Source organism: Ursus americanus, chromosome 16, assembly GCF_024610735.1.
Source record: "Ursus americanus isolate L20-20 chromosome 16, mUrsAme1.1.p, whole genome shotgun sequence".
Classification (NCBI taxonomy): Eukaryota; Metazoa; Chordata; class Mammalia; order Carnivora; family Ursidae; genus Ursus; species Ursus americanus.
In genome coordinates, this window is record NC_142142.1 from 6643392 (window position 1) to 6664639 (window position 21248).

General features: G+C 39.0%; 1 protein-coding gene across 1 annotated transcript; it reads right to left on the minus strand.

The window, feature by feature from the left end:
* Positions 1-13093: 13093 nt before the first annotated feature.
* Positions 13094-14164, minus strand: LOC123782514 (olfactory receptor 52K1-like). Its single transcript, XM_045782722.1, has one exon. The coding sequence runs from the start codon at positions 14042-14044 to the stop codon at positions 13094-13096; it is 951 nt and encodes a 316-aa protein (XP_045638678.1). The 5' UTR covers positions 14045-14164.
* Between the last annotated feature and the right edge of the window lie 7084 nt (positions 14165-21248).

Sequence of the window (21248 nt, forward strand, 5' to 3'; positions counted from 1 at the left end):
GGTTTGTAGAAGTTTTCCTTGTCCGTTTTTACAGGGCCCCTTCACCTTTATATATATACCTTCTTAGGAGAATTCACTCTTGTTCCCATTGCAATACCTTAAACAAAATTAGTTAGTAATCCTCATAGACTTGGATAGGCATAATCCATATTTTCTCTCCTCAAGAAACTTTGAATTTCATTGAGTAGATAGAACATGAAACATCATTAGAATTGATATCACAAGACATGTACATAAAGGAATGGAGAAAGGTAGTGTTTTCTGTGTTCATGGAATATATTTTTCGGGTCCTTTCCACATCCACAAATCTCTAAGTACAGCCCTGCCTCCAGCTTCCTGAGAAAATAAGGAGCTGTGTCTTTTGGTTCTCCATCTAAATTCATGTTAAACTCCATATTCATGTGACTCTCCCTCCACTCATCTCCCAGCTTCTTCATTTGATGAAATGAGGAGAACTCTCATCTTTAGCAAGACTGATATCTGGCTTCCATAACAAATGCCCTTTATTCTTAACAATTTTTATCTTTCCCTCTAGTTCATTTTTCTTTTTTCAAATCATTAAACATTGGAGTTGCCCTGTTTTTATGCAATCTCTTTTCTCTTATGGAATCCAGGTAATGTGGTTTTTGTAAGCATTGAGATAATATTTAAAACATCTCCCATATAACTGAACAAAGTAAGTTCTGAAAAAACTTGGTCTCTTTTCAATCTAAAAAATCAATTTCCAAAAATTTAATATGTCTAAGGTATCATAGTTAAAAGTTAGGGAGCTGAGTTTGAGTTCTAGCTTTCTCCAATTCCAGTGTCCTAAATAACTAGGCTGTATTTCTCCTATCTGAATGCCTAATAAGTAACACACACTCAGTATATCCAAATTAAAAACTAATTTCTTTCCATGCAATACAGAAAAAATTTTAAAACCTGAAGTTCTTGGATCAAGTGACTTTTACTTCTCCTAGTTGCATGACCTTGCACAAATCCCTTATCTCCAAGCCCCGGTTTCCCCCTTTATAGATGAGGAATAGCAATGCCCTGCTTTTATGTGAGATTGTAGGGGAAGGTAATAAATGGGATTATGTATAAAATCCTTTTGTTCAATTAGTGTTTGCTGAGCCTTATTTGTCATTTAAATATATATTTCTCTTCCTCCATAGAACTACACTTTTAAAAAAATTAATATTCTCCCTTCCTTGATCTTATATCCTATTACTTCAAATCTCTGCTTCTCTTCACAGAAAACACATAGAAAATGCTTATATTCTGTATCAACCTTCTCTCAAATATCATTTAGTAATCAAACATTCCAATCTGTATTCCTTTCTCATTACTTCCCTGAAACTGCTTTCATCAGCACCACGAAAGGCCTCCATAATGATGGTGCCATTGTAACTTACCTGCTTTCACGCAATTTGACTTGTCAGCAACTTTTATCTGAATTGACAATGGTCTCCTTTTTAAAACCCTCTTTACTCTTGGGTACGTTGATGCTACTATTTCCATCTTCCTTAGCTTGTCATTTCAGTTTCCTGTTTCTGCCTTACCTCTGAATATTGAATATTGAATTTCTTCAGGGCTCAGTGAACTCTGTTCAAATTTATATTCACAAAACATTTAGTAAATATATTCAATAAGTTTCGGGAAGGGTAAATATTTTTACTAAGTTAGTTAAGGATAAATCTAAAAACAAAACAAGCTGATGCCTTCATAGAACACATTTACTAAAGGTTTGAAAAGAATAATAACATAATTAGTAAGTTACATAGTATAATAGAAGATATTTTTTTAAAAAGGAGGGTGAGGGGCGCCTGGGTGGCACAGCGGTTAAGCGTCTGCCTTCGGCTCAGGGCGTGATCCTGGCGGTCCGGGATCGAGTCCCACATCAGGCTCCTCCGCTGGGAGCCTGCTTCTTCCTCTCCCACTCCCCCTGCTTGTGTTCCCTCTCTCGCTGGCTGTCTCTCTGTCACATAAATAAATAAAATCTTTAAAAAAAAAAAAAGGGTGAGAAGAAATCCTGAAGGTGGGAGAGGGAGAATGTAGCAATTTTAAATAAAGAGATCAGGATAGGCCTCATTGGGAAGGGAATTTGAACAAAGATTGAATGAGGTAAGAAAATAGCTTGGTTTCTAGTCTCTTTTTAAAAGGTAGAAGGGGTTCCATACAGGTAATTTGGGGGGAAATAATGGGGAGCAAGAATGGGATGAAAAAATGAAACAGGAAAGCTAAGAATCCTATCCAGGTGCGCATTACTGAGCTGGGTAATATTGTTGATCTACTGTGTCCAGTCCCACAGGAAGAACCATGTAGAAGGCACCTCAGAACTGTCTACTGGAGACATGAAAGAGGGGTGTATTTATCCACTGGTTTCCACTCCACCCAGGGCAAGAGTTCACCCGGAGGGTGTTAATTTCTTCATACTTCAGGTTCACACATGCACCAGGGTAGCTGAGCAGTCTACTTCAGTTGCCCCGTGAAATGGAACAGAGAAGCCCAGGGGCAGGATGCAGCTGAGTAAGGTGAAGTCAGGTATACCTGCACTAAGGCTACACCTGTGGTTGTCACAGCATTCATCAGAACAAAAAGGCAAATGAGAGGAAGTGAGGCCTAAGACATGAAAAATACAGAGAAATAGCCCCTAGTGACAAACTCTAAGCAAAGGGACCAGTTGGAAAAAAGTGTTCTAAGACAGAAATATGCCTAATGTTCAAAGCTCAGCTACCAGGCCAAAGTAGCTAGATGATGTGAATGAGTGAGAGATATATAAAGACCATAAAGATGGGGCCGGACCACACAGGGCCTTGTGGCCCTTTCTAGAACTTGGCAAATTCTCGTTTCTCTCAGACATCTTTAGAGCAATGAAATGACATATTTGACAAATTTTAAGTTTCTTCTAGCCTCTATGATGAGAATTACATGAAAGTGTAAGGGTAAAAGCAGAAAAGACTCTGGGGGCTATTCTAGAGATTAGGGAAGGGAGAATGTTAGTTAAGAACCAGGATGGCCCTGTTAGTGGTGAGAAGCAATCCAATTTTGGATATATTTGAGAAAAGAGCCATGGAATCTGACAGATTAAATGCAGGTCGTGAGAGAAAAGGGAGTCAAAGATGGCAGGGAGAGATTTGGCTTAAACACCAATAACAGGAATTGTTCTCAACTGAAGTGGGGGAAGGTTGTGGAGGAGGGGATCAAGATGTTAACTTTGGGTATGTTGTTTAAGAGGCGTATCAGAAATCTAAGTGAACGTGTTGACACATTTGTATATATAAGACTGGAGTTTGAGAGACTTTGCTTGCTGATGTAAACTTGGGATCATTGGGAACAGGTAATATCTATGAGACTGAGATCACCAAGATAGCAAGTGTTCATAAAGAACAGAGAACAAAGGGCTCAATCCCAACATTAAGAACCAGGGTAGAAAAGGAGTTGGGGTAAGGAGTTGAGGAAGAGTCAGCAAAAGAGACTGAGAATGGCAACCTGGCAACGTTTCCAGAATATCTTTCTTGATAGGCTATTGAGTGTAATTAATGCATTAAGGAGGAGGGACCTATTACCATGTTTAATGCTATTGGTGAGTCAAATAATTTAGAAATGCAGTGGTTAGATACCTTGGTAAGAAATTTTTCTAGAATAGAGGGAGACAACACCTGTTTTGATTGAGTTAGTTGGCGAGGGGGACAGTGTGGGAAGGAACTGAAGTCAGTTAATATGGCTCCTTCTTCTGAGGAGGCTTGCTACAAAGGCCAACAGTAAAAGGGATACTGGCTGCAGAGGGAAGCATAGTAAAGGGAAGGCTATTTGTGCATGTGCTTGTTTGTACGCATGTTTGTGGGGGTGTATCTGTGAGTATTCAATTGTTTTTAAGAAGGAAGGGGGAAATGGCATGTTTTTAAATGGAACAGAATTATCCAGTGACAAGGAGCCTTAAGATATAGGAGAGAAAGGAAAATATTGCTTTGGAACAATCTTTGAACATAGTCCTTTTTCTAGGTGTTCTCCTTACTTACCATGAATTTGGTTATCAGATCCTAAAACCTTGAATATAAATTTCTCTATCTTTCCATCTGAGCAGCAGGCTAATATATCCAACTATTTGATATCCCCATGTAGCAGTCACAGATATCTCAACCCACTATCAAGGCATAAATCTTCATATGCATTCCATATCTCAGGACGTAATATCCTCTCCAACCAGTTGCTCAACCTAAAATCAAGTCATCCTTGATTCAGTCTATCAACAGGTCCAATTGAGTCAACCTCCACAATTAACCAGAAAGTTGCTTACTCCAATTTAATTAACCTCCACATTATTCAAGCCACTATTACCTCTCACGACTGGAAAAAAAAATGCCTGACAAGTGTACAGATTTCTGTTTTTGTTCTCCAGTTTCTATCCTTGTACAAATACCAGCCATATTGTGGAGTGAAGGGACTGTGCCTTATTCACTTCTATAACCTTAACCTCTGGCGTACATGGTAAGTGTTAACTATTTCACCAAATGAAGCATGAACAACCAGACTACTGGAAAACAGGTCATCTCACTTTCAGACCTCCCTATCCTATCCAAGCCCAGAATAGTTGGTTATATCCTAATTTAACATTGAATCAGGATAGAAATTCTAAGAAAGCTACACCAGGCTTGGTTATATGCATCAGAATAAAATCCAAATCTCATTGGAGATGATTTTTCCATGTGTTTTTAATATTTGCACTTCTTTGCCAGGTTAAGCTCTTGGCTTTGTAGGAAACAAACTTACGACTGCAGGAACTTTTTCATTTTTCACTAGCATGCCTTCAGAAGTGCCAAGAACAGTGCCTGCTACATAACAGACACTCTATAAACGATTAATTTTCCCACATACCTGTTGCACCTTAACCCTCAGTAAATACACAAAACCAAACATAATTCACTTTACCTCTTAGTCTCTACATTCTTCTGGCTTACTCTCTACCTTCTGAGCTAACTGATGACCCTGTGACCTGACCACCCTTCCTCACACAAAGAAAGTTATCTGTTCTATCCAATTTCTTCCCCCAAACACAGGGTATCCAACAGTGCATGAACCCTATTTCTGTTGTAGCTCAGCAAAAATATACTTCTGTCAAAATCAGAATCTCAGAGTAGGAGCATAAATGGAGCCAGTTATCTTCCCCTCCTATCCAGAACCCAGGAACCCGTTTGGTAGTGAATATTTTAACCTGTCTATACTGTTTCAAGAGCCAAAATGTCCACAGTAGACCACAGAACTTGTCTATTTTTTTCTCCCAAAAGTGCTTAGATGGGTCTCCATACACAGAAAGTACTCAGTTAATGCTTGCAATAAATATATCTTAAAAAGATATCAGAATGATGGATTTGAAAGACTGAGACCCAGAGAAAGAAAGTCACTGACCTAAGGTCCTTTAAGGATGTGGCTTGTGGGAGAAGAACCTATAAGAAATGTATCCCTTTGTACCACTCAAAAGGGGCCAGGATGATTACCCCATCTGCAACTCCGGAAGAACTTGGAACTCAGAAAAATGAGGGGGGGGAATAAAATTTTACAAAGTATCTGTCTGCCTGCTCTAGGAATAGTAAAAGATTTTGAAGATTATGGATATTTTTATCTATGGAATCTCAAGGATATAGACTCAAATTTATACATGTGAGATGCTCACATATTTTGTTTACAAGATTTCAAAATTTATTTCCAAGTATAAATATTGATGTATAAAATGATTGAATTCATAGGGGATATAGCAAAATGTGAGTTTTTATTACAGAGAAGCATGAGAAGGTGAAAATCGTTAGAAAATCGTTGCTGATGATCATTAAGCAAGAGTCAAAGTTTGCACTGTTGTGATGATCTAAGCACACTTCTAAAACAAGTCTCTATTGTATCAATCTCTATTGTACAGTCTCTATCATAATACCTCATGTGGGTCTGTTTCAAAAAGAGCAGGAAAGAATCTCATTTGTTTTCTCTTATTTCTTTGATTTAAAATCTTGAATTTCCAAAACCATATTCTTATTGCAAAGATTATTTTGTCTCCATATATTTGAAATGGCATTGCAAAATATTTTCCTGTAGAGCTTACTCTGTGGCAGAGGTCATTTTAAAGACTATTATAAAGAATAATGCCAAAATAAACGGCTCCGATCTTTTCCCTTAATACTCATTCCCTAGAAAGAAGAGACCATTAGACAGTGGTTGAACCAGAATGTTTCAATAAACACATCATTATTCAAAAATATATATTTCTTACCTCTCCTTGTATCTTTCTAGTTCAGGCCTCATTTTCTCTCTCTTGACTAATGCAAAAGCCTCCTAATTGGGACAGGGACACTGGCAAGTTTGGGAGAAGTAATGATAGGCGAGAAGTGATAGGGTCCATGAAGAAATAATCAGCCAAACTTCTTGGAGGTGAACTAGTGTCTGGCATAGAAAAGAAACAGTCATCCTCTATAGTGGAGGGAGTTTCTGGAGTTTGTAGACAAAATATTTGGTTTGGACTGTTAGGACTTCTACGTCCTCAGTTGCGCCAAAATAGAGGCAATAAAGGAATTGGGGAGAGAGCAGGGAGCTGATGCCTAGGACCAAGAATAGCTGTAGGAGGAGATTGAGAGTGCCCTTATCCTTTCTCACTCTCCACACCTGTCACCTCTTTCTTGTTTCCCTTAGTCCAGCTCTGTTTCCAGTCCTTATTCTGAGGTAGAATTCTTGGCCCAGACCATTAGCTTCATGCAACTTTAGTGGAAGGAGTTTGAGTTTGAGAAAGAGCTGGGAAGGGAGCAGCTAGCTTTATCTTTGCAAGCCTCTGATCTCCTCAGAAAAGGTTGTAGAAGCAGAAACTGCTGCACTTGAGGCGGGTCCTCAGGGGCTCATGGAAGGCTCTGGCTTCATCTCTAGGGATTAACACAAGGGGACTCCCCCGACCCAGGGCTCCCACCCCTGGAGTTTCCTGCAGCCCTTGCCCCTTCCTCTTTTGTGGTACAAATCATACCTCCCAGGGACTATGCTTAACTCTCCAGACACTGAGGACTTCAGGTAGATCTTGCTTGTGCCTTGGTCTTTAATATGCTTCTGCTTACCTCTACCCTCTCCTTGCAGTGTCTTCTAATAAAGATAGCCTCATTCAAATGTATCAGCTGCAACCAATTCCTGTCTGACTGTGACCTGGAAGGGCAGGAACTCTACCCTAACCAAGCAAAATTATCTGATAGATCTTATTTTGCATACATGTTTCATATTGGCTGAAGCTAGGCATTGATTTCCAGCTTGTAATTTTGGAATGACACTTCCCTGATCTCAGATCTGTTTCCTTATCTCTAAAATGGAAATAATCCCAATTGTTCCTAAACCACAGGAAGAATAGATCACTAACTATATAATCAAGAAGCCATTATGATGTTGATGATGATGTGATTACTTATTAATAATTACCAAACATTTATAAATAATAAAGAGTGATACTCAACCTATGACTGACCTCAATGTTATTTTTCAAAGATCTGAGAAGGAAACTAGTTTATACCGGGTTCTGCCATGGACTTTGCCTACTACAATTTTCCATAATACTTTAATTTTGAAAGATGCTTTTTGAATTTTGTCTTTAGTTTATCTTGTCATAAGAGGATAGCTCTCATATTAAGTGTTCTTAACAAATTTTTAGTGTATAATACATTATTGATTATAGGTACAGTTTTTGTACAGATTCATCTTAACCGAAACTTTATGCCTAATAACTCCCCATTTCCTGCCCCCCCCAATTCCTGGTAACCATCATTCTAAAGTCCTTGATTTTATGAATTTGACTATTTTATATACTTCATATTAGTGGAATCCTGCAGTATTTCTCTTTCTGGGCCTGGCTTATTTCACAGCATAATATCCTCAAGGTCCATTCATATTGTTGCATATTGCAGAATGTCTTTTTTTAAGGCTGACCAGTATTTCATGAAATATGCAAACCACATTTTCTTTATCTGTTCATGTGTTGATGGACTTCTAGGCTTTTTTCCACATCTTAGTCATTGTGAATAGTGCTGCAACAAATGTGGGAGTGCCAATATTTTTTTGAGATCCTGATTTCAATTCTTTTGGATATATACCAAAAAGTGCTAGATCATGGTAGTTCTATGCAGGAATTTCAATTTCTCCAGTGTGCTCTTCTCCAGAACTTATCTTTTTTTGAGAATAGCCAATGTGACAGGTGTGAGGGAAGTGCAAATCAGAACCGTAATGAGGTATCACCTAACAATTAGTGACAACAAACATTTTTTCATAAACTTGTTTGACATTTGAATGTCATCTTTGAGGAAATGTCTATTCAAGTCCTTAGCCCATTTTAAAATGGGGTTATTAGTTTTTATATTGAGTTATAGGAGTTCCTTATGTTTTAGAGATTAACCCCCTATCAAATATATGGCTTGCAAATATTTTCTTCCATTCCATAGTTGCCTTTCTTATTGTTGACTATTTCCTTTGTTGTGCAGAAGCTTTTTAATTTGATGTAGTCCCACTTGTTGACTTGCTTTTGTTTCCTCTACTTTAAATGTCCTGTCTATGAAATCATTGCCAAGACCAGTGTCATAAAGATTTTTCCCCACGTTTTCAGGAATTTTATAGCTTCAGGTTTTATGTTTAAGTCTTTAACCCATTTTGAGCTGATTTTTGTATATGCTGTAAGATAAGGATACAATTCCCTTCTTACATAGGTGCCCAGTTTTCCCTACACTATTTGCTGAAGAGCAAGGGTGTATTCTTGACACCCTTGTCAAGGATCAACTGATCATACATGTGGATTTATTTCTGGGTTTTCTTTTTGTTCTATTGGTTTATATATCTATATTTATGCCAGTTCCATACCATTTTGATTAACTATAGATTATTAATATATTTTGAAATCAAGAAGTGTGCTGACTCCAGCTTTGTTCTTCTTTCCCAGGATTGGTCTGTTCATGGCATTTTGTAGTTCCGTGTGAATTGTAGAATCTTTTTCTCTCTCTGTAAAATGTCTTTGTGGTTTTTAGAGGGGTGCATTGAATCTGTAAGTTGCTTTGGGTAGAGTGGACATTTTAATAAGTCTTCCAATCCATGAACATGAGAGGTCTTTCCATTTGTCTGTGTCTTGTTTAATTTCTTTCAATGATATTTTGTAGTTTTCAGTTTTTAAATCTTTCACCTCATAAGTTTATTCCTAAGTGTTTTGTTCTTTTTGGTGCTATTGTACATGGGATTTTTGTCCTAATCTCAAGACAGTTAGTATATAGAAACAAAACTAATATTTGTATCTTGGTTTTTGTATTCTGCAAACTTACTGCATTAAGTTTGTTTTAGTTGTTTAAGTTCTAACAATATTTTATGGAGTCTCTGGGATTTATTATATATAAGATTTGTCACTGACAAAAGGATAATTTTACTTCTTCCTTCCCAATTTGGATGCCTTTTATTTTTTTGTAGTACTGAAGTCCTAGCCAAAGCAGTTAAATGTTAAGTAGAAGTGGCAAAAGTGAACATTCTTGCCTTGTTCCTGATTTTAGAAGAAAAACTTTCAGTTTTTCACATTGAGACTGTTATAGACTTTTCATATATAGTCTTTATCAAACTGATGTGTATTCCTTCTAGTCCTGACTTGATTGTTATCATGGAAAGATATTAAATTCTTTCAAATGCTTTTCCTGCATCTATTAAAGTGATCATATGATTTTTCTTTTATCCATGATACTGTTAATGTGGCATATCATTAATTGATTTATATATATACAAAATTCCCAGAGTTAAATCCCACCTGGTTGTGGTGTATGATCCTTTTAATGTGTTGTTGGATTTAATTTCTTAGTGTTTTCTTGAGGATTTTCACATTTATACTTATCAGGGATATTAGCCTCATTTTCTTGTGATATCTTTGTCTGGCTTTGGTTTCAGGGTAATGCTGGCCTCATAAAATGAGTCCGAAAGTGTTCCCTCTGCTTCAGTGGTTTTTGGGGTTTTTGTTTTGTTTTGTTTTGTTGGTGGTTTTTTGTTTTTGTTTTTCACAAATTTGAGAAGAAGTAATGTTAATTCCTTAAATATTGGTAGAATTCACCAACGCAGCCCTCTGAGTTTTTCTTTAATGGGAGGTTTTGATTACTGATTCAATCTTCACACAAGTTACGCTTAGGCATTTCTTCATAATTTAGTTTTGGCAGGTTATGATTTATTTTTTTTAAGATTTTATTCACTTATTTGACAGAGAGAGACAGCCAGCGAGAGAGGCAACACAAGCAGGGAGAGTGGGAGAGGAAGAAGCAGGCTCCCATTGGAGCAGGGAGCCCAATACAGGGCTTGATCCCAGGACTCTGGGATCACGCCCTGAGCCAAAAACATATGCTTAACGACTGAGCCACCCAGGTGCCCCAGGCAGGTTATGATTTAAAAGCAATCTCAAAGCTCTATATCCCAACTATATCCATTCCCTTTTGGTAGAAGTATACTGGATCTAACTTTATCTTTCCTAACTGTTGGCCTTGGGGTAGTGTGGACTCCGAATAATGGACGATCACATACAATGTTGAGACAAAGCAAGATTTCTACATGACGCCTTTTTTTTTTTTTAAAGATTTATTTATTTTAGGGAGCGTGAGCGTGAGCCGGGGGTGGGGGTACAGAGGGAAATGGAGAGGATAGGAGAAAAAGAAACTCAAGCAGACTCTCCGTTGAGCACAGAGCCTGACTTGGGGCTTGACCCAGGACCATAAGATCATAACCTAAGCCGAAATCAAGAGCTGGATGCTCAACCAACTGAGACACCCAGGCGTCTCTCTACATAACACCTTTAAATTTGGAGCTTAAATTAGCCAAGCACACCAAGGCTGAAGAGATACAGACTATATGAAGAGAACCTGACCAAAACCCTAATGTGGCAAAAGTTAGTGTTGGGAAAATTGCAGATAAGACAGAAAAAAAACAGCTTTCAATTGAGAGAAGTCTGATGATGGAACAGAGGACACACTATTGAGTTAAACAAGTCATGCTTGTAGGAAACAAGTCTAGAGCCATGGTCAGGGAGTCTGAGTGATAGGCTTAATTGAGAGACTATAGCTGACAGTCTGAACATCCAGACAAGAGCCAGAAAAAGTAGACAGGGTGTGACGGGGGCAAACTTTGCCCCTTGACTCCACTCTGCAGGGATAAGAACATGGAGTAGGGAATGACCATAGCTTAGATAACTGCTTTAGAAGTCACTGATAGAATACGCAAACAATGAATCATGAAGCACTACTTCAAAAACTACTGATGTACGGTATGGTGACTAACATATCTTAATAAAAAAATAGATAAATTTAAAAAATTACCTAAATAAGTAATAGTATTAATAATAAAAAAATATATATTAGAATGCTTCAACTCAATTCCATTTGCTCTTCCATCTCTTGTGCAGTCCATATTCATTTATATTTATCTACATATTTAGCTTTTCTGGTGGTTTTCAATCCCTTCTGCAATTCTGTTTCTATCTGGCTCATTTTCCTTCCACCTGAAGAGCTACTTTAGTGTTGCTTTCAGTGTAGGCCTAATATTGACATTCTTTATGTAAGTAATCAGGAGGATAAGAAGACCTCTGTTTTGGAAATAGCTTCTTTCAAGATATGCTACTCTGTTTGGGTTGTTAGTATTTGCTGTTTTTACATTTCCCACCTGTCCCAACTATGGTCACAAGAAACAAGAGGTTTTAACCACATAATAACTAAAGGTAGAATATAATTTGTGTGTGTGTGTGTGTGTGTGTGTGTGTGTGTGTGTGTTTTGTTATAAGAGAGAATTATAAAAGCAGAGATGGGAAATAAGCAGAAGACCCTGGGTTCTTGCTACAGCCTCCCCTCTTTGAAACTTCCAACCTTCCATACCACATCTGGCACAGGCTCAGATTCTTTCAAAGCTAAATAATATGTAGAGACAGATACGTAGAGACAGAGACAGAAATACAGTCAAAATAAGATAGAGATATATAATTTCTAAACAGTAGTCTGAGGAAACAAGGGAGTCCCAAAATAAAAGAATGCATTTATGGAAGATGGTATATGAGGGTTTGTGTGACCACAAAAATTCTAGTTGTCAGGATTCACATTAAGGGAATTTTCTAGTATGTAAGTTTGCATCAGATAGAACCAAAGAAAAAGAATACAGGTCCATATCCCCCTCTCCTATCTGCTTTGACTTCCTATTTCTTTCATGATACTGGGCCTCACGATGGGCAGGTGAGAGACCACAACCCATTGTGTTTCACATTTCCTTCTTCATCTTGGGACATAGACATAAGTGGAACACACCCACCTTAACAAAATACATATTCTCAGCACCCAGCCCAGATTTGGTACTCAATGTTTTGTGATTGGATTACCAAGTAAACGAAGAAGTCACATTCTTGGTGAAAACATAAGCTACATCTATGTGCAAAGAAAGTGTTGCATGATGTATAACAAAATGTCAGAGGCCATGTTTTACCCAAAATGTTTAATGAAAGGGATTGACCATGAGAATATAGAGGTCAAAAGAAGTCAAAGAATACATAAGCTGACTCAATCGAAGAAATGAATTTTAACAAGCAAAACTGACTTGGAACACAGCTGTAGTGCTGGAAGATCGTGAGCTCCCCAAAACTGGAAGTGTTTAGCCAGAGACTGGACATCAGCTTTCAGACTGTATAGGTACTCTTGCCTCAGATGAAATTTTGGTCCTTCCCAAGGTCCTGATCCCAATGACTCTGGATAGAAACTCAGATTCTCACAGTCTTAGAAAATGAACTTGAAAGCATCTTGTTGACTTTAGATGATGTTACCAAGAGGAGAGTGGGTCAAGCCTTTGTCATGCCTTTTGATAGAGTGGGCTCTTTGAGAAGACAGCAAAGTCAGCAGTTGGAATCCAAGACTACCAAACGACACAGCAGTATGAATCCTGATCAGACTGGTGACTGAGTTTCAGGACATCATTTAGTTTTTTTCATTATACCAGTACATCATTTAGTTTTTCTCATTATACATGGAAACTGGCATCCTTCCACTTCTTCTCACACCCCTGCCCCCATTCCAGCATTCAGTCTGTCCCACTCTTTCTCCACCTGTGCATCACTCTACCCTTATGCATCCTTTCTTGGGAATAGTCCTAAGACTCGCTCACGAATCTGCTTGGTCCTGATGCCATAGATGATGGGATTGATCATAGGTGGGAAGAGCAGATAGAAATTAGCAAAGAGTATGTGGACATGAGGGGAAGCCCGGCGAGCCACACGGTGCATGACTGAGGAAATGGCCACAGGTGTGTAAAAGGCTAAGATGGCACCTATGTGAGACACACATGTCCCAAAGGCTTTGTAGCGGGCTTCCTGAGAGGCAAGCTGTAGTACTGCCCGAAGGATAAAGATATAAGACAAGATAACAAACAGCAGGTCCAACACCACTATAAACATGGCCACAGCAATGCCATAGATATTGTTGAAGCGAGTATCCCCACAGGCCAGCCTTACCACAGCCATGTGCTCACAGTAGCAGTGGGCAATCATGGGGCCTCGGCAGTAGTGGAAGCGTTTGAGCAGAAAGGGAAGTGGAGTCATTAGTGTCACAGCCCGAGCCACAGCAGCCATGCCAATCTTGGTGATAAGGGGCCCAGTCAGCACCGTAGTGTAGTGCAGTGGCTTACAGATGGCCACATAGCGGTCAAACGCCATAGCCAGCAGCACTGCTGACTCCATGATAGAGAAGGAATGGAGAAAGAACATCTGGACCAGACAGCCATAGAAGCTGATCTCCCGATCTCTGAACCAAAAAATAGCTAACATTTTGGGAAGTGTTGTAGAAGAGAGGACCAGATCAATGGCTGCCAACATGGCCAGAAAGAAGTACATGGGCTCGTGGAGGGCTGCATCAGCCTGAATAATGAAGAGGAGGGTGCAGTTGCCTAGCAAGGCTAAAGTATAGGCTGAGCAGAAGGGAATGGAGATCCAGTTATGTAGGTGCTCCAGGCCTGGGATCCCCATCAACACAAAGACTGCTGGATGGGTTGAGGTGATATTGGAGGCTGAGGTGGCCATTGGAAATTCTCTTCCTATTGTCTACTTCCACAGGGCTCTTCCGGAGAGTATCCAGTATCAGCAGAATTATAGCATTCAATTTCAAACTCTGACCATTCACATGGAAGGATTAGCTCTTGATCTCATTTCTAGAACTTCAATTAAAAAATAATCCTAATATGCATTATGGAACTTACATCATCTCTACCCTCAACGTGCTTAAAAATCATTAGGTAATCAGAACATTAAATACCGATTGAGCTAGTATCACAAGGCAATCTTCAATGAGGAATTGAGTGGAAGAAGAGCTTTCTGTGGTCTTTGTGTGTCCCAAGACCACTTTGTAAAAGATGTAGATCCCTGCTATGTTCAAATCTTACCCAAGACATTCACTGTCTTCCTGTTGCCCCCAAACTCAAGCTGCATCTCAAATTATGAAAGGAGTGTCTCTGTCCTTTAGATGTCTTTCTTGGTTGTATGAAAAATAATAAGAAACTTGCACCTTCTAATAATTCACTTTCCTCTAAGTTCTATAAGTTTTTCTCCAGCAGGGATTCCATAGCTCTTTATTTGTTTCTCAGCAAACTCACCAACTAACGCCATATTTCTAGCCAACTTGAGAACATGAAAAGACCTATCATTGTTTTCCTTCAGTTAACTTTAGCTTCCATTTCTATATGCTTCTACCTTCACCCACTTGTTTTTTTTTTCTAGCATCCAGGACATTCAGAGGAAGAGATGCTTCACTCCCACCTTTTGCAAGACTGAACTCTGAACTTCACACCATTCTTTTTCCTTCTGGGATCCTTTCTCTCTATATCTCCTTTTTATCCCTTTTATCATTCTCTTTGAAAAAGGTTAAACATTTGTTTCCCAGAATTTTGATCTGTGCTTCCTTTTTTCTCAGTTTATATTTTAAAGGTTTCTTCTGAGAATGGAGCTATTAGAAAAACAATTAGCACAATGGATGAATGGATAAAGAAAATGTGATACACACAGGAATATTTTTCAGCCATAAAGAAGGAAATCTTACCATTTGTAACAGCAGAGATGGAATTTGAGAGCATTATGCTAAGTGAAATATGTCAGACAAAAAATTTAAAAATCTCACTTTTATGTATAATCTTTAAAAAATGAACTGATAGAAAAAGGAACCCTCGTGCACTATTGGTGGGAATCAAACTGGTGCAGCCACTCTGGAAAACAGCATAGAAATTCATCAAACAATTAAGAGGAGAACAATCCTATGATCCTATAATCGTAGTACTGGGTATTTACCTGAAGAATACAAAAATACTAATTCAAAGGGATACATGCGTCTCTGTTTATTAGAACATTATTTATAAGAGCTAAATTAGGGAAGCAGCCCAAGTGTCCATCGATAGACAAATGGATAAAGATGCAAATCTTGCCATTTGAAAAAACATGGATGGATCTAGAAAGTATAATGTTAAGTGAAATAAGCCAGTCAGAGAAAGAAAACACCATATGATTTCATGCATATGTGGAATTTAAGAAACAAAACGAAGAAAAAGGAAAACAGAGTCTTAAAGGCAGAGAACTAACTGATAGTTGCCAGAAGGGAGGTGGGTGGGGGTATGGAAAAAATAAAGGGGATTACGAGTCCACTTATGATGAGTGCTGAGTACTGTATAGAATTATTGAATCGTTCTGTTGTAGACCTGAAATTAAAATAACATCATATTAATTATATCTGAATAAAAATCCTCCTCTTTAGTCTTCCACCCCTACTCAATCTACCACTACAATGTGACAGACCACATGTTCTACCCCTACTGAAAAGCACTTATGAGACCTCACTGCTACAAGGAAAATTAAAAACTACTCAACATGCTTATACACTTGTTCCTGCCTAAATTATTAGCCTCACTTCTTAACGATTCCCCTTAACTCTCATCCTACTTTCAGCCACACTGGATTATCTGTCACTTCCTGAAAGACATGCTTATAGCTCATACTATTTATCTAGAATGCTTTCCTCTGCCCATTTCCATACCTGGCCAAGATCCTGCCACCTTCCTAGTAAAGTCTTCTCAGACTCCTCCAGGCAGATTTTTCTCCGTGTTTTCAATGAGGACTCATTATGCCCTGAATTAAATAACATAAGGAGAGTGTGATCCGTGTTGCCAGTGCATGTGTCTGTCCATTCGACAGACTGAGTACTTCTAATAGAAGGGCTGTGACTTATTTCTATATTCACAGACTCTACTGAACATTACTGATGCTCAATAAGTGCTTTTTAAATAAGTGTATGAATGACTCTCAGAAGAAACTTTCTCCTGTCCTGCTATATTGTGTATAATACGCTACCATCTAATTCAAATTGAAACTTACTGAGTATCTCCCAATTTTAAGCACGTCCACAGAAGAAAATTCTGTGAAATTCTCCATCAATTTTAGTACCATAGATCAGAGTAAAAGTCCTCTTATTAGAAACTTCTCCGAGGGGCGCCTGGGTAGTGCAGTCGTTAAAAAAGCGTCTGCCTTCGGCTCAGGGCGTGATCCCGGCGTTCCAGGATCGAGTCCCACATCGGGCTCCTCTGCTGGGAGCCTGCTTCTTCCTCTCCCACTCCCCCTGCTTGTGTTCCCTCTCTCGCTGGCTGTCTCTGTCAAATAAATAAATAAAATCTTAAAAAATAAAATAAAATGTTTAAAAAAAAAAAAAGAAAGAAACTTCTCCGAGTCCAATGTGTATCTGCATCTTGTCTAGAACAGCATGGGATGGACAGTGTGGACACCCCATGGCAAAACAGGGCTGTATTTTTTTTATATTTACTGCCACTGTCTTTATGGAATTCAGAAAACAATTTCAGGGTTTCCTTCTCAGAATTTGGGCACCCAGATTAGAGAGGGAGGGAGGGAACTTGCTAAATATTTCCTGAATGAATGAAAGAATATCCTTTTATCCATGTTGCCCCCTTATCCTAAGTGAATGTGCTGCTCCAATTCCAAACAGGTCCCTCCTCTTCCCTGAGTGCCCCTGTCTCCCTTACTTCCTGTGTGCGCCTCCTGCCCATCTCTGGCCCTCCAGTTTATTTGCTCACACACCCCATTCTCACAGCTTGCCTATTCAGCCTGAATGCCTCATAATTCATCAAGCTTCCTTCTTTCCAGTTTTAACTGAAATATAGCTCTCATTCCATTACAATCCAACTCCGCTTATCCAGTCTCCTCCTGCCCCAGCACCCTTAACCTGCTTGGCATGAGTGTTTTGTCCAGTCCTTACATGTCATTGTACTATGCTTCCTGTTTCATAGTCGAGATGTCAGCAAATGACAAAAGGAACCCTGGGTCTTATTTCTTTCTCTTCCCCAAAGTGCATGTGGTTCCATACCTAGAGTATTCAGTCAGTATTATAAACTACTTGGTAAGCTTACCCCTTTTAACATGAGAGGACTTTAGAAAGATGTAATTGGGAAACTGAGTCCCCCAAATGGTCATGGAGGAAGTAAGTAGCAGAGCTAGGACTAGATTCCACAATTTCTGACCCCCATGCCAGGATTCTGTTTACAGGACCATGCTCCAAAGATACAGCTAGTTGTTGCTAAAACCTTTAATAAGCAAATGTAACTGACCTGTCCCTTCCGTCCCCCTATTTCAGATTTTTCCTTTTTGTCCCAGGACTATCCCAGCAGCTATGACTGTGGTGAGGCCAGAATGTGAAGTAGGAGGAAAGCAAGTGGCACCAATATGGGATTAACTAACCTGGTTTGAGTTATTTAGTTAAGGCTTTCTCGAAGTGGTCCCTAATGCACAATACAGGAGCACAGGCCTGGGAGGCAGAAAAGGATTTCTTCTAATGGCGGTGTGGGAGGATCTAAGATTTGTAGAAGATAAAGCTTTCAGGAGGATAGAACGCAGGTCCTCTGTTCAACAGACAGACATATGAGATGAGAATGCTAGAAGACAAGAGAATCAGGAGGTGAGATAATGCCTGAGACAAGGATAAATTGTTTGGGCATGAGAGGTACTGAGGAAGGGACTCTGCCCGTGCACTCCAGAGCTCACCTCCCCATACACAGCAACCTAGCCTGTTCCCCTCAAACATTACACACACTTCTTGTAGTGGCTCTCCACTCAGCCTTCAGGTATTCCTTCTAGTCATTACTATTCTCAGTCTGATTTCTGTCATTATCCTGGTTACTCTAGTTTTCTCTACCAGCCCAGCTTACATAGCTGCTTTCCTTGACCTTTCCCCCCCAGGTACCCTGTCCCAGCCCTCTAGTAGCCATCTGACCTAGCACAAGTACCCCTACCTGGTCTCTTTGCCCCTCACCCTATTCACACCACCTCCATGATTGGGCCCTGTGTACACCTGGTCTTCCCTACCACCATGGGCCTGATGTGCTCTCACCCCCAGCCGGAGGTTCAATTCATTTTCTGTTGGTTTTAGGAAAAACTGATGAAATTTTCCTCTTAATGAGAGAAAACTGGGAAAGAGAGTTGGAGAGGTCTGGTTATATCCTCATAATCACCTACTCTTTTCCCAAAAGAAAAAGAAACAGCAGGCCCAATCCCTGAGCAACATCCTGAAAGGGACCCGAGATGGGCCTGGCGTCTTCCCTGGAGGTCACTCTAGAGACCTCTGTCCCAGTCCCTGCTCTTCTGGGGTTCCTGGGCCTGGGTTCTTACCCTACTCCCTCATCACTCTGTGGCATTCAGTGCCTCCCTTGAGGCAGAATGTAGTCTGGCTTCACCATCACTGTGCCTCTTTCCACCCTCACCTTCCTTCCCTGCAGTGCCTACTGAGAAATAGAGCCTCCTCAGAATATGCATACGGCTGCCCACTGCGTGCTTGGATTGTGACTTAGAAAGCTGGGGTTCAGCTATAACTAGGTCAAGGTTATCTGGTTTTTTATTTGGTTTAGAATTTGATGTTTCCTTTCATTTTGTGGACGGAGCTGTGAGTTGAGGTTATGAGTGGGAGATTAGGTTTAAATCCCAGTTTGTGACCTTGATGGGGCACTAACCTCTGTTTCTTGGATCATTCCCTTATCTAACGTGGGGACAAGTATCCTAGTCCTGCCTACCTCCCACAGTTTGGGGAGGATCCAGTGAGATCACTTAGCTATACTTATCCATGTTTTTATTTCTGAATAACTATCAACTATTAATAACAATACCAAAGGGGATGCTTTCCTCCTGTGACTGGTCTCAGCATCTGCTATTCTGCCATAGTCCTGAGAGGGGAAGTTGGTTTTCACAGGGGCTGCTCTGTCATTTAACCTGAACTAATTCTCCATGAGACATCCCAACAGCTCCTACTGAGACCAGATTCTGTATTAGATGTCCTAAGTCTTATCCCTCAGGAACAAGCACTCAATTGTCTTCACTGGAGTCGTCAGAATACATTGGGTTTAGGTGAGCCTTCTACACAGAGCTTGTGTTGTTGAAGTCTGAGTTAGACTGAGGAGACAGAGACAGGTGGTGATCCTGACTTGAGGTTCACAAGCTCATGTTGGGAGCAGTCAGAGAAGAAGATACCCAGGTTGAAATAGGGAAAGATCATGGTAATTTTATGCTTAATTTTTTTGAGGAACTGCCATACCCTTTTCCACACCAGCTGTACCATTTCGCTTTCTCATCAACAAGGTACAGGACTCCTATTTCAACACCTCCTTAACACTTAGTATGGTCTGTTTTTTATAATACCCATCCTAATGGATATGAAATGGTAGCTTATGGTGTTTTTACCTGCTTTCCCCTAATGATTTGTGATGTCGAGCATCTTTTCTTGAGCTAATTGGCCATTTGTATATCTTTGGAGAAATGTCTATTCAAGTTCTTTGCCCATTTTGAATTGCATTGTTTTTTGTTGCCTTGTAGGAATTGTTTATATATTCCAGATATGAATCCCTTATCAGATAGGACTTGCAAATACTTTCTCCCATTCTCTCTTGATAGAGCCCTTTGAACTAAATGTTTTCATTTTCATGAGGTTCAATTTATTTTTCTTACCTGTATTTTAGGTGTCCTATTCAATAAAACATTGTCAAATCCAATGTCATGAAGCTTTTTACCTATGTTTTCTTCTATGAGTTTATAATTTTAGAGCTTCTGTTTTGGTTTTTGATCAACTTGAGTTAATTTCTGTATATGATGTAAGGTGAGAATCCAACTTCATTCTTTTGCATGTAGATATCTAGTTTTTCCAGCATCATTTATTGAAAAAACTAATAATCAATTTTTCCATCTTTATTGAGGTATAATCGACAAAAAAATGTATATTTAAGGTATACAATTAGATGTTTTGATATACATCTACACTGTGAAATAATCCTCACAGTCTAGTAACATCGTTACTATTTTTTTCATGGTAAAAGCACAAGATCTACCATCTTAGCAAATTTTAAATATAGAATACAGTATTGTTAACTACCAGTAATCAATTCTTTTTTTTTTTTTGCAACTAACGATTTTTTAATTCTTCTGACACATAAGATTTTAAGATAATAACTGGAATTACTACTGATAACATTATACCAAGACATATTAGATTTCTAGGAATTTCATGTAATTTGTAGAATACATATACCAAATGAAGAAGGGTTAGTATTACTTTCTCTTTGGCAGTGCTTCCCATGTAATTTAGCATATCAAATAAGCCTAATTAGTGTAATATCTCTTTTTTTAGAAGGAGAAAAAAGACTTTTTTGTTTGTGTGATTTTCCAGGGAACTTTTAGGAAATCCTGTTGCTTCATTTAGAATTTGATGTGGGGAAGTTTGTCAAAAATATCAAAAAGATTTTAAAACACTTTGTCAAATACGATCATAGGTCATTGTGAAACAGTACTCCATTATCAATTTAACCAAAGTAACAAACACTTCACAAGACAGATACAGAAAATTATATAGTTATATTTAAAGAAAAAAAAAACTTGGCTCTTTTTCCCCCCACTTTCAGAAACGTCTTTATTGTTTGTTTCTTTAAACATTTCTCTGCATGTATTTCAATATGGTTTACGTATCCATTTTATTTTTTCATTTAAATTCAATTAACCAGGGTATAGTACATTATTAGTTTTTGATATAATGTTCAGTGATTCATTAGTTGAGTAGAGTACTCATCATATCACGTGCCCTCTTTAATGCCCATCACCCAATTACCCCACCCCTCCACCCACATCCATCCTTCCTTTTCCACAACCCTCCGTTTGTTTCCTGGAGTCAAGAGTCTCATATGGTTTATCTCCCTCTCTGATT

Bases quoted from the DNA above. Each gene is read 5' to 3' on its own strand.
- LOC123782514 (XM_045782722.1), bottom strand. From the start codon at position 14,044: ATGGCCACCTCAGCCTCCAATATCACCTCAACCCATCCAGCAGTCTTT.